Here is a 15,211-nt window from a genome sequence, read left to right as displayed (position 1 = left end):
CTGACTAGGTCTTTTACTAAATGAGGCTATATCCTAAAATCCCAAGACAAGTGAGAATATTACTGTTTACATAACATATAAGAATGCATAAGTAAAATGCACTCAATTTGCCAGCTGAATGTTAGAAGACCCGTTGGCATGCACCCAGTGAGGGCAAACAGTACGTTTTTGCTAAGAAGTTGAATTATGTTACTTTGTCAAGGTTGTGGAGTGATTTTACCAGTCTGTCAAGAGGAGCATCCACATTGCACGAATGACACAGATGGCTGAGCGTGACACTTCACCGCGGTATTAACCTTTCATCTACCTTTCTGACACTTGCACTGGAAGGCGTCTCAAGGTTTGAGTGCCCTTTAAGATGGCTCCTTTGCGTAGTCTGCAGATCCCCAGCAGGAGCCTCACTGGCCCGAGGCAGGTCTGTACCTGAGACTACGCCACACCCTTCTCTTCCCTCTGCACTCCATGGAATGTTTTTTACCCTCATGCCAATCCAAAAGCCAGCCGCTGCCAAGTTATTTTCAGGCCTGTCACAAAGGAGTTCTATGGCTGTTCAGAAATACACACACACATTGTGTGTTCATTTTTTTAATATACGCACTATTTTACACGGCAAAGTATTTTCCCTTGTCTCTGCCAATGGTCGTGTGGTATTGGATGGCTCTGCAGGCTTCAGACGTTGGTACCTGAAATTGGGGTCGTTTATAGCTTTTGCAGGGTTGTTCACACACACACACACACACACACACATTGGTCTGAAAACCCTTTGACTGAGTAAAAAAGCTTGTTGCCTTGCAACCTCCTCTCTGTGGTGCAAACTACTAACAATTTTAACATGTCTTTTTCATGAGATGTTTTATATGAGCATAATGTCGATTGTTTTACATGAAGTTTATATATTTTTATTGTTTTATTGAAATTTCACCTTTTACCACTTTATTATATTCTAAATGTCAATGTCAAATTGATTGATGGATTTTTATAATAAAATAAATGTGTTAGCTGTTAATTTGAGTTCAACTGTGATGTTCTTGTTGTCAGAGGACATGTCAATCATTTACTCCAAAAACACAAACATTATTTCACCCTCCTAGGAAATAGCCTTGAGATCAGCAATGATGCAACACTTTCAGATCATGTGTGTCAATGCAGCAACATGCTTACAGAACAACCCTGCCTGCAATGTGGTTAAAACCTACACACCCTGTGCCCCACTTTGACCAGCAGGTGTCATTGTAGAGCAGCAGAGAGGAAGGAATATCCTCCAGTTTGCTGCTGGCTCTTTTGGTTAACTATCTTTCCCCTGAGGACACACAGCGCACATTGCAATCTAACAGCCTCTAATGTCCGAGCCACAGGAAGTGGCCCAATTACTGCCAAATCGTTTTCTCTTAACTTATTTATCTGTTGCTTTGAAAGCTACATGCCAATCTATGACCATACAAACCACAACAAACAGAGAGTCATTTCAACCTGTTTAAAAGGAGGCACATGAGCTAAACAGCCTATAGGCACGTGGAGACACAGCATTGTCTGTCTATGTGAGTCTGTCTGTCTGGGTCTGTGTGTGTCCGTGACTGTGTTTCTCTCTCTCTTACTCTCTCCCACCCTCTCTCTCCCTCTCTCCCGCCCTCTCTCTTCTCCTCTCTCTCTCTCTCTGTGCGTGTGTGTGTGTGTGTGTGTGTGAATGGGCATTGGGTGAAAGTGCAGTGATTAAAGTCTGCTTTGGCTCAGTTTAGGTTACTGAATGACAGTGAGCGAGGGAAGGAGAGGGAGGGGCTGAGGACACAGGCAGCTATTTGATAACATTCCTCACCCATGAGTCCCTGCCCAGTGCTGATAGAGAAACAAGCCTGCTTTAATTTACACTATCCTCTTATGTCAACAGGGTCAACACTTGGATAGATTTGGTCCTCCTAGAGTAATATTCTCCCTTTTCTCTCACATAAACAACACACACACACACACACACACACACACACACACACACACACACACACACACACACACACACACACACACACACACACACACACACACACACACACACACACACACACTCAGGCAGGCAGACAGACACACACACACACACACACACACACACACACACACACACACAATCTCAAACACACCTTCTCTGTCTCTCTCTTACACACGCACGCACGCACCCACGCACACACCCTTACCTCACTCTCTAATACACACACATTTTGCCACACCTTCAGGTTGCTACACACCCTGGTCATGTGACTAGATAGTTGCATAATATTCATTAAAACCCCTACGAACACACACAGAAACACACCTATCCAGCACAGGGAGGCTGCTCAGGTATGGACTTAGATCACAGGATGAAACTTTTTCATGAAAAATGATGGTATGAGAGTGGGAAACACCTGAGAAAGTCCAGCAGCTCTATAGACTTTTGGTGTATAGTGCAACCACCGACTCTTGTATGCACTGAAAGGGTACTACGTTTTATTATCACCAATTCCACTTCTAATTAAGGATTAATTTGGGTGAGAATTCTCAGTCCCTAAAATACAAAGTGTGAGTGGTCTACTTGTATGCAGTGAAAGGGTACACAATTCTCTCTTCTGGAGATGTTCTAGTATTCCTTGGGGTTGTGAGAGGGCCCAAGATGTCAGGGTCAGACATTAGGCCCTCTCCAGTTTCCCTTTGTTCATTTCGCTGCACAGAAATCTGATAAAGTGATGGCGTGTCTGTGCAGCTGTAGAAACAGACAGTGAAGGACTGTGTGATCTGTCGTTCCCACATAAAAGATAGAGAGTTGTTTTGTTCTCTTTGGAAATTTCTCACTATAGTTACCACACAGAGACTTCTTTCAGTCTGGTGCATAAGCAGAAATCATGAACCCCCAAACTCACAAACACTCTCTCACACACACACACACACACACACACACACACACACACACACACACACACACACACACACACACACACACACACATTGATGCATCATCTAACATCCTCCCACAGGTATAAGATGGCTTATCGTGGGTCTGCATGGTACCCCAAAGGCCATTGCAAAATCTTCTAAACTAACACGAAATGAGATAATCTAATTGTTGGTAGATAAAAAATAGAGTATTTTCAAAGGATGGGCAATGGAGTAAACAGAGGACCAAAATAAACTTCAAAAGGCTTGCTTGTATGTGCCTGAGATAAAATGTGCAAAGTGCCTGAAAAAAAAAAATAAACATGTATCCCATTAGGCTTAATTGCATGGCTAAGGGCTTGTCATTTAGGATGAAGGTGGTGGTAATAACTCCTGGAAAAAAAAAACACTCTCTGAACTTCTTCTGAAGTTCAACCTGCAGTGTGCTAGCCAAAGACACGTGCTGAGGGGCCAGATAAGGTGAACTACATTTGAACTACTTCAAATAAAACTAAACTAAACTAAAAAGAAGCATACACATAGCCTAAATCTGCATGTTTTTTAAATCACATGTGGATAGGACTATGGGTGTCTAAAAGAGTTTTAAAAACATATTCAAACAATATCACACTATTGTTTGTCTGTTTTTTTCGTATCCCTGTGGAAATTCAATTACTAATGCCATCACAATATCATACTACAAAGTAATGTCATGACTCTGGAACAAAAACGTGCACACTTACACTCCCACACTTTAGAGTAGCCTACTTCCTGAAACACCTGTTTGTCAGGTAGGCCACACCAGCAGTTGCGTAGTATCGGAAAGTTTGACTCAGATAATATGGAGGACGACACGAAACCTTAAGTTTAATTCTACTTCAGTTCATCCAATTATCTACATTCCTCAACCGTTCGCCAAGTTTCATAATATGGATTTTCGAGAAGCCGGGAAGACGTCTCTCAACCATGTTCTCTTCGAGTGTTTTGTTTTGACGATTGGTGAGTATTGTTATGGCATTCAAGTTCGACTCCATTAGGACAAACCTAGCCTAAAACGTCACGGTTTTTACTCCAAAACTGTTGAAATTCCATTCGGCTTACTATTAGCACCATGGATTATTCTGTGATAGGCTGCACAGGTTATGGTTATTATGGTTTTGGTCGAAAGTGGTACAATGTAAGTTGTTCAGTAGTTTTTTTTCTTTCGTTGTTTTCGTTCAAAACATTTATATTCATGCTTGTGAACAGTGAACATGTATCAGTTGTTGTCGGTCTCTTGAAGGTAGATTTTAAAATGGCTATACAAATCTCTTATGAATAATGCTGACATAGCAGGCAAATGCTTTAACTACATTCTTAGCACAAACCATGGACCAGTGTACACGCAAAAATTCCCCCACTAGAGACACTTGAAGTCAGAAGGCAAAGGAACACTGGTTTTATTCAAGATGCTTATATCTGCATTGCATGTTTAATGTTAAGATCACGATACTGCTGCGTTCTGAAGAATGAACCGACTGTTTGTAAGCGAAACACTATGTGCAGATGATTTTTGACAGTAATGCTAGGAGTTAGGCCTGAGGCCAGTTCCTTAGGTCGGTACATTGACGGAACATGTTATTAGTTCTCCGTGTCTTTGTTTATTTCCTTTTGGGGGCACACAGTTTTTTCTTTTCTTCTTCTAACCTTCAGATGGACAGTAACCTTGGTAGTAATACCAGAGCATAATATGTAAGTATAAGCTATGTGAGTTGACATGCCATTACTAGCTGCCAAGGCAGCAGGGAAATGTATTTAAATCTTCCCTCACCCATGGAATAGTAATACCTTCGCTAGCAGACATGGCGTTTTTTTTTAAATGCACATTATTGTCATGCACGGCCAGTTTTTGCTAATTGCTGCTTTCCAGTGGGTGCTTATAGGGCCAGCTGGATTTCCAGATAAGCCCAATACTTTCTAGCTTGTGTAGCTACTGGCTGAATTTATCCTGAATAAATACACTGCCTCCTCATTGGAGGTGCCTCATTGAACATCACATCAGCTGTCTACCCTGCATTGATCCAGACTCTTTAAACGGCAAATATGCGAAAGTAAACTAATCAGAGATGCAACACGTGTCTATATCCGTCTCTTCCAAGCCTTTATTGAGGTGTAATGTATTTGCAACCCAGTATTGACTCATTGTAAGGATTTGGAGGCGATCTGCCTTTAATTGAGGGCACATGCGTGCACATGCGTGCACATGCATGACCCCACTGGAGTTCTGCTGGTCACAAAGGGCAAATGAATTAGCAGAATATTCAAATGCAGCCCCTGGCTCAAATGGTGAGACAAGCAGAAGTCATTCACCTCGCCACAAGAGAAGTTGAAGCACAGAGTCCATATTCATAAAGTGTTTCTGTAGCATCTCATGTAAACAGACACCACCCTTTTTTGGCTGCTGGCAGGGAAAAAGGGCCGATATTTAGCTGGTAGTAGTTTGACATTAATTAGTCATGGACTAGAATGACATTTCATAGTCGCAGGGGGAGGGAGAACAATAAGTTTGCAGAACTCGCATAGTTGTCACATGCAAAACGACATAGTTGTCTGTGCCAAGTCAGGGTCAGATCAGGCTCGGAGCCCACGGCTGTCAGGGGCAGGTGGAACTTCTGTCTAGAACAGCAAGCATTTCTTGATTGAAGTGGCCCGGCTTCACACTGGGAGTGATTTAAGGGTCTAAACTTGTATCCAAGAGGACACTCTCAGCAATTTGTCTGGCTTTAACAAAGTGCTGTGAACTGAGTTATGTTGTCGACCTGAGAATCAGTTGAAAATATCTCATAAACCGGAATAATTTCTCAATCAATACTCTCTGCTAATCAGATTAGTGCTGCATTTGGTTAATTTGAATGTGGGGAAAAAACGAGGAGGAGTTGGTTGTATATATTCAGAAAAAGAGGAGTTGGATTTGAAACTGTTAACAGCCATGGTTTGCCAAATCCTAATACGTCTACAGAGGAGCCAAACAAAATGACAGAATTCTCCTTTTCAAATTTGCATTCACTCCCAATACTGCATCACTAACCCCAACCTGCCGCCGGGCTATACCTTGATGGAGTTTGATTTTCACATTCCAAATCCCAACTGAAACAATTCAGTCTTATGTAAAGTTATCCGCAATAACTTGCTGTGCAATATGATTATGGAAATGTCATTACATTTGACGTTTTAAAAACAACAAGGTAGAGTAAGCAGATGCTTTATCCTCATGTGTGTTTACAGGAAATCAAATGCATGACCACAGACACCCCCCCCCCTCCCCCAGACACTAACACACAAACACACAAACACACAAACACACACACACACACACACACACACACACACAAACACACAAACACACAAACACACAAACACACACACACTCTTGAGAAGCTGGTCAGTAGGAACACTAAGTAGTGTCTACCACCAGCTGGGCCTGCCAACCTGCCATCCTTTTTCACAGGGGCACGTGCCCCAGGGGAGCCAGCAACTCGCTGCATGATTTCTCACAACTGGCAGTTCACGCTCAGTACTGCTGGGCTGAAAACAAGCAAAGAGTATTCAGCAACAGAGGAATCATCTGTGTAGCCGAAATGATGTTTGCAAATGTAGTAAGTCAATGGGAATTACAGACCATTGGTAACTGAGTGTATACAATATAGTGAAGTGTAATAATAATTTAAATAGTTGAATACATAATAGAACACAGCACTTTAAAAAATGATGGGGGCAGATTTGAAATGATGCCAGTTTCAGTGTAAACCATGTTTGTGGAAATGATTGAAACTGTCCTGATTAATGACCTGGGCTGACCAGCATCCTCATCATGCCATTAGTGTCTACATCAGAGCCTGCCGGTGTGAGTCGTGACTTGAGTCATGAAGTTGACTGGAATATGTAATACACATTTTGTGCTACTACGAGTTCATGTCTCATAAGTGTCTTGCACCTGAGATTAGAGTACGCAGTTCTGTGGTGGAGTGATGGCAGGAGGCTGTGCAAAGTGAGAGGGGGAAGGCAAACAAAGACAAAAAAAACCCAAACTGAAAACATGGTGTGACAGAAGAAGCCTTGCCCTCTTTCAGCGGCCGGGCAGCAAATTCCGATCTCTGTCATGGGTGCTCTAAAATGATAACTGTGTTTCAGAGACGGCGCCATGGGTATTATTCACCATACCTGCCCACCACTCTCGCCCGACAGTCAAGGTCGTCTGCTCTCACCCACAGAGCTCCTTTTGTCTCCGAGACTTACAATATCATCATGCGACTTTTGAAATCTCAGTTGTAATATGCAACTTCGTAGACCAACTCTGCGGGAGAGGTTGAAATGGACACACCAAGGCCTCCTACTGCTTTTCTTTATAGCGGTTATTTAGGAGCACAAAACGCTTGTACTGTATATCCAAAGAGAAATGATACTTGCTATTTGGAAATGGCCCAGGAGCTTAATGGCCAATATAAGACTCTGGCAAGTCACACGATGGATATCACACATATTAGAAGATCAATTACATGTAGATAATTTGGAATTTTAAAACACAATAAATTCCCATCTAATCGCATTACAACAAGCATTATGTACTTTCTGCATTGCCATAACTCTCTCTTTCTCTTTTTTTGCCTCCTCCTGTCTGTGTCTCTACTTACACTCTTCCTGTCTGCCTGTCTGCCTGTCTGTCTGTCTGTCTGTCTGTCTGTCTGTCTGTCTGTCTGTCTGTCGTTCTGCCTGTCTGTCTGTGCCTCTGCCTGTCTGCCTGTCTATCCTTTCCATCTCTCACTGTCCCTTCTCCTCTTTCCAGTGCTGTCCTCGGTGTCTTCCATAAAGGTGAACGGCCCATCTGAGATCAATGCCGTGAGGGGCGACGACATCACCCTGCCCTGCTCCTTCTCCTCCAGCAGTGCCGCCACCAGCCGCATGTCCGTGGACTGGTCCTTCACTGCTCAGGGTGGCAGCACCCGGCAGTCGGTGAGTAGTCTCTGCCTCTGTCTGCTGACACAGGACCAGCTTGTGTTTCATGAAAAGCCTTTATTTAAACATGGCTACATTATGAAGACACGTTGAAAGACACTCTGATGCAGTTCAAAAGCTCTTTATGAATTTTTTCCCCTCTCTTTTTTTGCATGCCTTTCTGATCTGTCTCCATTGAGAACCCTGATGTTACCTTTCTTCTATGACCGCCCCCACTCCATCAACAGCTCTCTCTTAGTGGGTTCCCTTCACTAGTTTGTGTTTGTCTATAGTTAATTGCACCTAAACGGCCCCCCAGGACCGACGCCCTCCCAGCGTGTCCCTCCCTCCTACTGACATATGGAAGGAAAAGAGAGAAAAAAAATATCGTATGGCTTGGTGTGTTTGTTTCCTCCCTGCTTGCTGTTGTTTGTGAGGAAGCTTGGAGTGCGCACCCTTGGGAATGTGTTGCTGACACCGTTTCAGTTTTAAATATGGAATGACTTTCCCTCCGGGGAGTTGATGGGATGGGTCATGTGTTGTGAGTTTTCTGTGCAGATAAGCCAACTTTCTGGCATGTGTAGTCTCATAGGTAACAACGTTGTCGACGACATGCAGCAGACCGCATCGCTGAAGTAGACAGTAATTGTGTTTTCTTGCCTTCTGGACTCTATGCTGTTCTTCAAGCTGTAATTGTGAGGGTATATCTTCCAACATTTTGCATTGTTTGGGATGTAATGTTGTTGGACACCAGCTGCAAGAAATTCAGGCTTGTGGTTTATTTGCCTGTAGGTGACATCTGACTGCTTATCCTCCCTCTCTCTCTCTCTCCCTCGCTCTCCTCATGTTGTGTATCTGACAGCTGTCAGTCACTCTGAAAGTCTAGTTATTTGCCACTGTGTCAAAAGTAATGCTGAACTAGATATAAGTCCTGCTATTTCCTCTCGAACAGTAGAGTAACAATTATTAGGTTTAAACGTAAGAAAACGGCATGCAGAGATGTAGAAACCTTCACACTATACAGACAGACATCCACACACTGAATCAGACTGCAATTGTAATGAAAGTAGCTTTTATTGTGTTGCTTTTCAGTGTGAAGAACCCAGCCTGGGAAAATGGCTATACCTTAAGCTCATGACAAACCCAGGAGCTGGGGAACCTTAAATCTGAGGTTGTAGGTCAGCTCAGAAGCATTACTTAGCGGAAGCAGACTGTAAGAGGTTTCAGTAAATCTCGCCGTTAAGTGACCGCTTCACTGGCTGTGGCCATGCATAAGTAACCACAGGATGTCGGTGCAGTTCATATACCATCTATCTACGTTCTAAAGGTTAATATTTCATGAGTTGCTGAAGTGTTATGCCAGGTATCAGCCCATCGTCAGTTCAGGGGAGTCATAGGGACCGTGTCTCACAGAAGGGCTACATAACACTTTGATTCCCGTAGTTTTCTTTTTTTTCTCTTTTGTTAAAGCTTCTGCTATGTGAAGTCAGCATTATGTTGATGGCATTCACTCGAAATTACCTTATCTCAGTCTGTGCCAGAGGGGGGTAATATTTTAAATTGAATACCCCAGTCAGACGTTACTCTAGACATGACTGGAAATGTCGCCAGCCAGCTTGCCTCCGACCTGGCCTCCTTAATCATCAGCTTAAAAGTCAAGTTTACTCTCTCGCAGTCGTGCGAGTCAAAACAGACTTGATAGCATTTAATCAAGGTTTTTTGGGGGGAATTCGTCATAGCATGTCCTCACAATTTAAATATTCCCGATTCAATTAGTAATAAAGTCCTTTTTTGATCCATGGCTCTGGTACTCTTCTCCTGAAGCAGAGGGTCAGGAGTTGGAACAATCACTAGTGTTTAACTCCAACTAGCAAACTGGAGTGACGCTAAAAGTGTGCGCTCGTCAGAAGGGTAATAAGTGCTTTAAAATACTGTTTGCACGCACAGCTCTTACTTCAACTGGCACTTTCCATAATTGAATCACTCAGAAATGATGATGTCATCTGGGCCTTTCAGGACTTCTGGACTGATTGGATTGGCATTGAGGCTCTGGGTTTCTATACAATCATTCATCCTCGCCTGACTCCACGTCCACAGAAACAACTATTTCATCTGAGCATTTGCTGCAGCTGTTGTGTATAAGTGGCCCCGTAATTCCATTTAATATTTCTAATGGAACGGATGGCCTACTGCTTTCAGGGACTCTTGCAAGCAAAGTTGCATTTCTTGCACAAAACTTCCAACTAAGTTTGCCATTGTATCAGATTCCTTATTACTGATCCTATGAGGCTTTTAGTATTTACTGAGTATTGCGCCACACCATTTTGCAGTTTGCATTAAGTGGCTAAGCGGTGTGTTATCAGTGGGGTTTGGGAGTGGTTGTGCTGCATTATTGTTGTGTGGCAGGGAGAGAAGCAGTGGTCACTGAGGGCAGTGTCAGTGGTGGGGTGGCCTTCCTCTTGAGATGGACTTCAGAGATGGTGGGCTCTTAAGCTGGTTCTTTGGCTGGCTCTATTGCTGGTTGGCTGGTTAGCTGGGATGGCTGGCTTGATAATAATGGCCTCTGGAGCTCTTGAGGTGAGCCTGTTAAGTATTCAGCGAATTTGCTCAAGCGAGTCATTTGAAGTGTTGTTGCTAGGCACCGTGCGTGCGCGCGTCCGTGTACGTCCGTGTGTGTGTGTGTGTGTGTGTGTGCGCGCGTCTGTGTGTCTGTGTGTGCGTACCTGCGTGCGTGCGTGCGTGCATGCATGCTTGTGTGTGTGTGTGTGTGCACGCTTGTCTGTGTATGTCAGTCAGGGAGGAGAAGAGAGCACACAGTGCTGTCTGTTACGTCAGAAGGCATATGAGTCAGGCTTCTTCTCTTTTTGTCTCTCCCTGCCAGGGCGGGTCTGCTCAACACTCCCGTGCCTACACGTTCGGTCTGGCCAGCATGTTTTTTTCAACGCTTTAACTAGAGCGTGTCTCGTCTCATTTTTGATTGTGGAATTAACAAACCCCTATTGGGAACTGGTTCAATCTGCACGTCCAGACAGCAGAATCCAGCAATCCTCCTCCACACCAGCCAGCTCAGCTGTGCAGGCCAGGCCTCCTGTGGAGCAACCCTACAACCTCATCCAGGGGAACTATCTGCCTGATAAGCTAGTGTGTGACTGTGTGATTGGCACTCTTGATTTTGATCAGTTTGAGTGCCTCGCGCTTGAGCCTGGTGCGCTGTCTGAGAGGTGACGGTTATTATCCCTCAAATGGTTGTGTTACTTATGTGCCATTCGAGTGTGCCACCCTTCAGTAGCTCTTGACTTGTAATTGGCTCGGAACAAGAGTGCGGTACTAAACAGCTACACAAGAACGTTAGCTAGTCCAGACAGCGATGCTGCTGTGTTGCTGTCACGCACCTTGTTCCTCGGTGTTGCTGTCGAAGCAAAACCTGGCGTCGTGCAGACCAAAGATACATTTTTAATCAGCCAACTGGACGAGGGTGGACATGATGTGCCCCGGATCAATACTCTGTAACTGACGTGCAACACCACCAGCTGAATTCAAAGCAACCTGAGCCGTGGCCTTGGCTGTCCGACTGACGACATACTTAGGACAGTTCCGCAAGTGATAATAAACACGCGCTCAAATGCTCAGATACACATACAGAGGCTCACACAGTCATACATGTTGTACAGAGACTTGTGCTTACACACATGCACAAGCTGCACACACACACACACACACACACACACACACACACACACACACACACACACACACACACACACACACACACACACACACACACACACACACAAAATTACTGATTGAAGCCCATATGCAAATTTTGGTGGTGCCCCCTGGTGGCCAGAGACAGAAGCACAAGAAGGCCCTTGGAGACGGTGTTGCAATTAGATTGTGTGCACTCCCTCTCTCTCACACACACTAACACACACACACGGGCCAGTAGGAAAGCTCTGCTAACAAGAAGCCATAAAGCCATAAACGACAGCTCATGTGCAGGACTCTGGCCCGCATCAGTTTTTAAGTGTTATTGGAAGTCATTGAGGAATTACAAGTGCTTCCTCCCTCTCCTTCCCTTTCTTCCCCTCTCTCTCTTGGTCTCTCTCCCTTCTCACTCATCACAACTTTGTTTTATTTTTCCCTCTCTTCCCCTCTTTCAGCTCTTCCACTTTTCGGCGCAGGCATTCCCGCCTTCCCACGGGCCATTTAAGGGCCGGATAAACTGGCTGGGGAGCCCTAGCCGGGGCGAGGCCTCCATCCAGCTCCTCAATGCCAGTCTGGCCGACAATGGCACCTACACCTGCTCCGTCAAGAACCCGCCCGATACACATGGCGGGCCTGCCCAGATCCGGCTGACAGTCACTCCCAAGAGTGAGACCCTTTTTGCTTATGTTTATTTGTGTGTGTGTGTGTGTGTGTGTGTGTGTGTGTGTGTGTGTGAGAGACATTTTGTGTCTGTTTTATCTATTATGACGTGTACATGAGACAGACTCCTGAAAGCCTTTTTCGGAAAGACTTTCACTTTGCCTAGATTTTATGAGTGTGAATCGCATACTGTGACATGACTGTTTCATATAAAATAAAACCTGTGAAATAATTGATACATCCCTCCACAACCCTTCCCCCCCCACCACTCCCACCCTCCTCCAGAGGTGACCATTCGTCTGTCTGAGGTGATGGTGCTGCTACTGTTCATCCTCCTGCCCTCTGCTGTCATCACTCTGCTGCTGCTCTGTCGCATGGTCTGCCCCTGCTGTCCCCCGAGAGGGACCTCAGCCAAAGGCCAGGGGTATCACTCATCCATCGAAGTCACTGAGAGGTCAGTGGAGACACCGCACTGCACCCCAAATACACCGGCATGAAGAGAGGTCCCATGTGTGTGGGGATTGTTTGTTATAGAGAAATGCTTGCAGTAAGAAGCAGATGTTTACGTGATGATACTAAGGTGTGAGGCCATGTGTGTCTTTCAGTAGATTTAGATTTAGCGTCAAGAAGACTGAACACACAAACATGTACCATCTGTGCAGAAAAGAACCAAGTGATAATAAGTAATATCACATATTATTAATAATAATGATAATAATTTATATTATATAATTAGAAATGCATTTCCGCAAGAAAATGCGAATGTGATTGCCCTGCAGCAGCAGTCAGCCATTGCAGAGTAACCTATGCAATTACATGGATGCTAACACTTCGAAAGAAGAGTTTGACTCTCATACCACCTGTTGGATGAGCAATACATATCATCTAACACCAATCGCCCACTGACGATCTGGCACACGTATGAAGCTATTAAAGTCATGTCAGTCCGGCAATGCTAAAATCTATACTGTGTATACTGTATGTATACTGTAGATGAATGTCGGCAATATTATTACAGGGAAGCAGTGTGCCAGTTGAATTGAGTTGACATGTGAGATGACTTAACACATTCTAAACTGATTTAGGTTTAAAACCATGTCCCTTTGCATTTTCTCGTGTAGTGGTCAAATTATGAACTTCAAGAGAACAAAGTGGGATTGCTCAGCGGTAGTGGATACTTGGATCAGACATAGGAACAGTGCACGGGAAATAGTGCCTATTGTTTTCTACATTTATCAGCCGAGGCATGCATTGCACATCTCTGTCATCCATAGCGAATTACATAGCCCCACAGAATATATATAGTTTGTCACTACTTTTGTAAGAGGACGTTTGAACATTTCTGCTTCTGCCTGTTTTATTTTTGGGCTTGTTTGCCTTTATTTGATAGTTCAGTAAAGAATGGGGCCGGAAATGAGAGGGAGAAGAGGTGGGGAGTGGACAGGAGAAATTACATCAGGCCAGGTTTTCAGTGGATTTATTGACGTGTTGGTACATGATAGATTTGCCCATTTTAACTTGCACTAGATCGCAAGCTTGCAACACATAGCCCTACCAAACAGGTTCAGTGTGTAACCAGAACTCAGAACTCAGAACTCAGAACTGTTTATTTGTTGAATGTTTTGACTGATTGTTACTTTACATTTTAGAAACTGGTAAAGTTACAGACATGAAAAGTCTGACACATGGCATGATCGGAGTTACAGTGTCAACAGGAGATAAATACTTTTATCATAAACCCTCGTTTTGTTGATGAGTTGGTTTTGGACAAGATTAGCCAAAGGTTATCAAGCTACTTTAAAGGGTCACTTGCTTATTACAAACCAATAAGACAGTGACAAATGATTGTGGTTTATTAACTAAAGTGAAGTGTAGTGTCCTGAAGGGTAAATATGAGCAGATATTGATCTACACACAAACATTATGTTAGTGACATGGCAGTTGGACAATGTCAACTGGCTAGCAACTGGCTTGCTAGCTTGCTGACTAATGAGAGCCAATTCGCTTTTCGAGTTACCTTATCAACTTCAATCACCACAATGTAACACTAACTATAACTTAACACACTGTAACATTAGACCGTAACTATAATTTGTAACATCAGATGAAATATAGGCTTAAATTAATCCACAGGCATGCTGATATCTTCATCTGACAATCAAGGCCGCAGTTAAGCCATTTTTGTCAAGTGTCAGCAAGCTTAGAGAAAAATCCAACTGTCGACTCCAGCTTGGGTTTAATGAACTGGTCTGGCACGTAGATAAACTGCTGGGGAAACGACCCTTTTTATCCTGGCATGTAGCAAAGCTGCACCGCTGGGCAAACAACACATCTTAACTGTGCCACTAGAGTTGTTTAACATCCCCCCTTTCACTTTCAATGAGAAAATAAGTGATTAAAAATGGTAATACAAATCTATTGAAAAGCAATACATAAACCAAGTACTCTGCATGAAGGCGGACCTGTAAAGTCTGGAATGGTGTCAATATCACAAGAACTGTGAGTGTAGATTAAGCAAGAACAAAGGGCAGAATTATAATAATATATCTTAAGTTTGCTTGCGTAATCACATAACTTCAGTTTTGCTGTACTGATTAAGTTGTCTCTTGAGTATGGATTTTCAGTTGGGTATTTCATAGTTTCCAGTCCATCAATGTCTTACAATGTTAAAACCATTCTTGTCTTCTGCTTGTCTTGTTTTGCTTCTCTCAGAGACGTGTATGGTTACAAGCCCCCAGTCCAGAAGCATAAGACTGCTACATGCTGTGAAATTATTTTTACGGTAAGTGGCTATTTCCCCCCCCCCCCCCTTCTTACTCCTTCAACGCTTCAGCATCCAGCTCAGTGCAGGCCCATAGTCTCCCACATATCAATGTCTATCTCTTTCTTCCTGTTTCAGGACTCTGACGACGAGGATGACTACCACCTTCCTCATGCACATCAAAAGGGGAACGACATGGAGGAATCCCCGTGCTAA

General features: G+C 43.8%; 1 protein-coding gene across 1 annotated transcript; it reads left to right on the top strand.

The window, feature by feature from the left end:
* Positions 1-3,763: 3,763 nt before the first annotated feature.
* On the top strand, positions 3,764-15,211 carry mpzl3 (myelin protein zero-like 3; the record flags this gene model as incomplete). Its single annotated transcript, XM_080845119.1, has 6 exons — positions 3,764-3,897; positions 7,721-7,887; positions 12,030-12,240; positions 12,520-12,688; positions 14,947-15,016; positions 15,134-15,211. Exons 1-6 carry the CDS (start codon positions 3,828-3,830, stop codon positions 15,209-15,211), a joined length of 765 nt encoding a protein of 254 aa, XP_080701245.1. The 5' UTR covers positions 3,764-3,827.

This window comes from Sprattus sprattus (assembly GCF_963457725.1).
Source record: "Sprattus sprattus genome assembly, chromosome: 9".
NCBI lineage: Eukaryota > Metazoa > Chordata > Actinopteri > Clupeiformes > Clupeidae > Sprattus > Sprattus sprattus.
The sequence above is the reverse complement of the archived record's forward strand: the minus strand, read 5'-3'. Positions and strand labels throughout refer to the sequence as shown.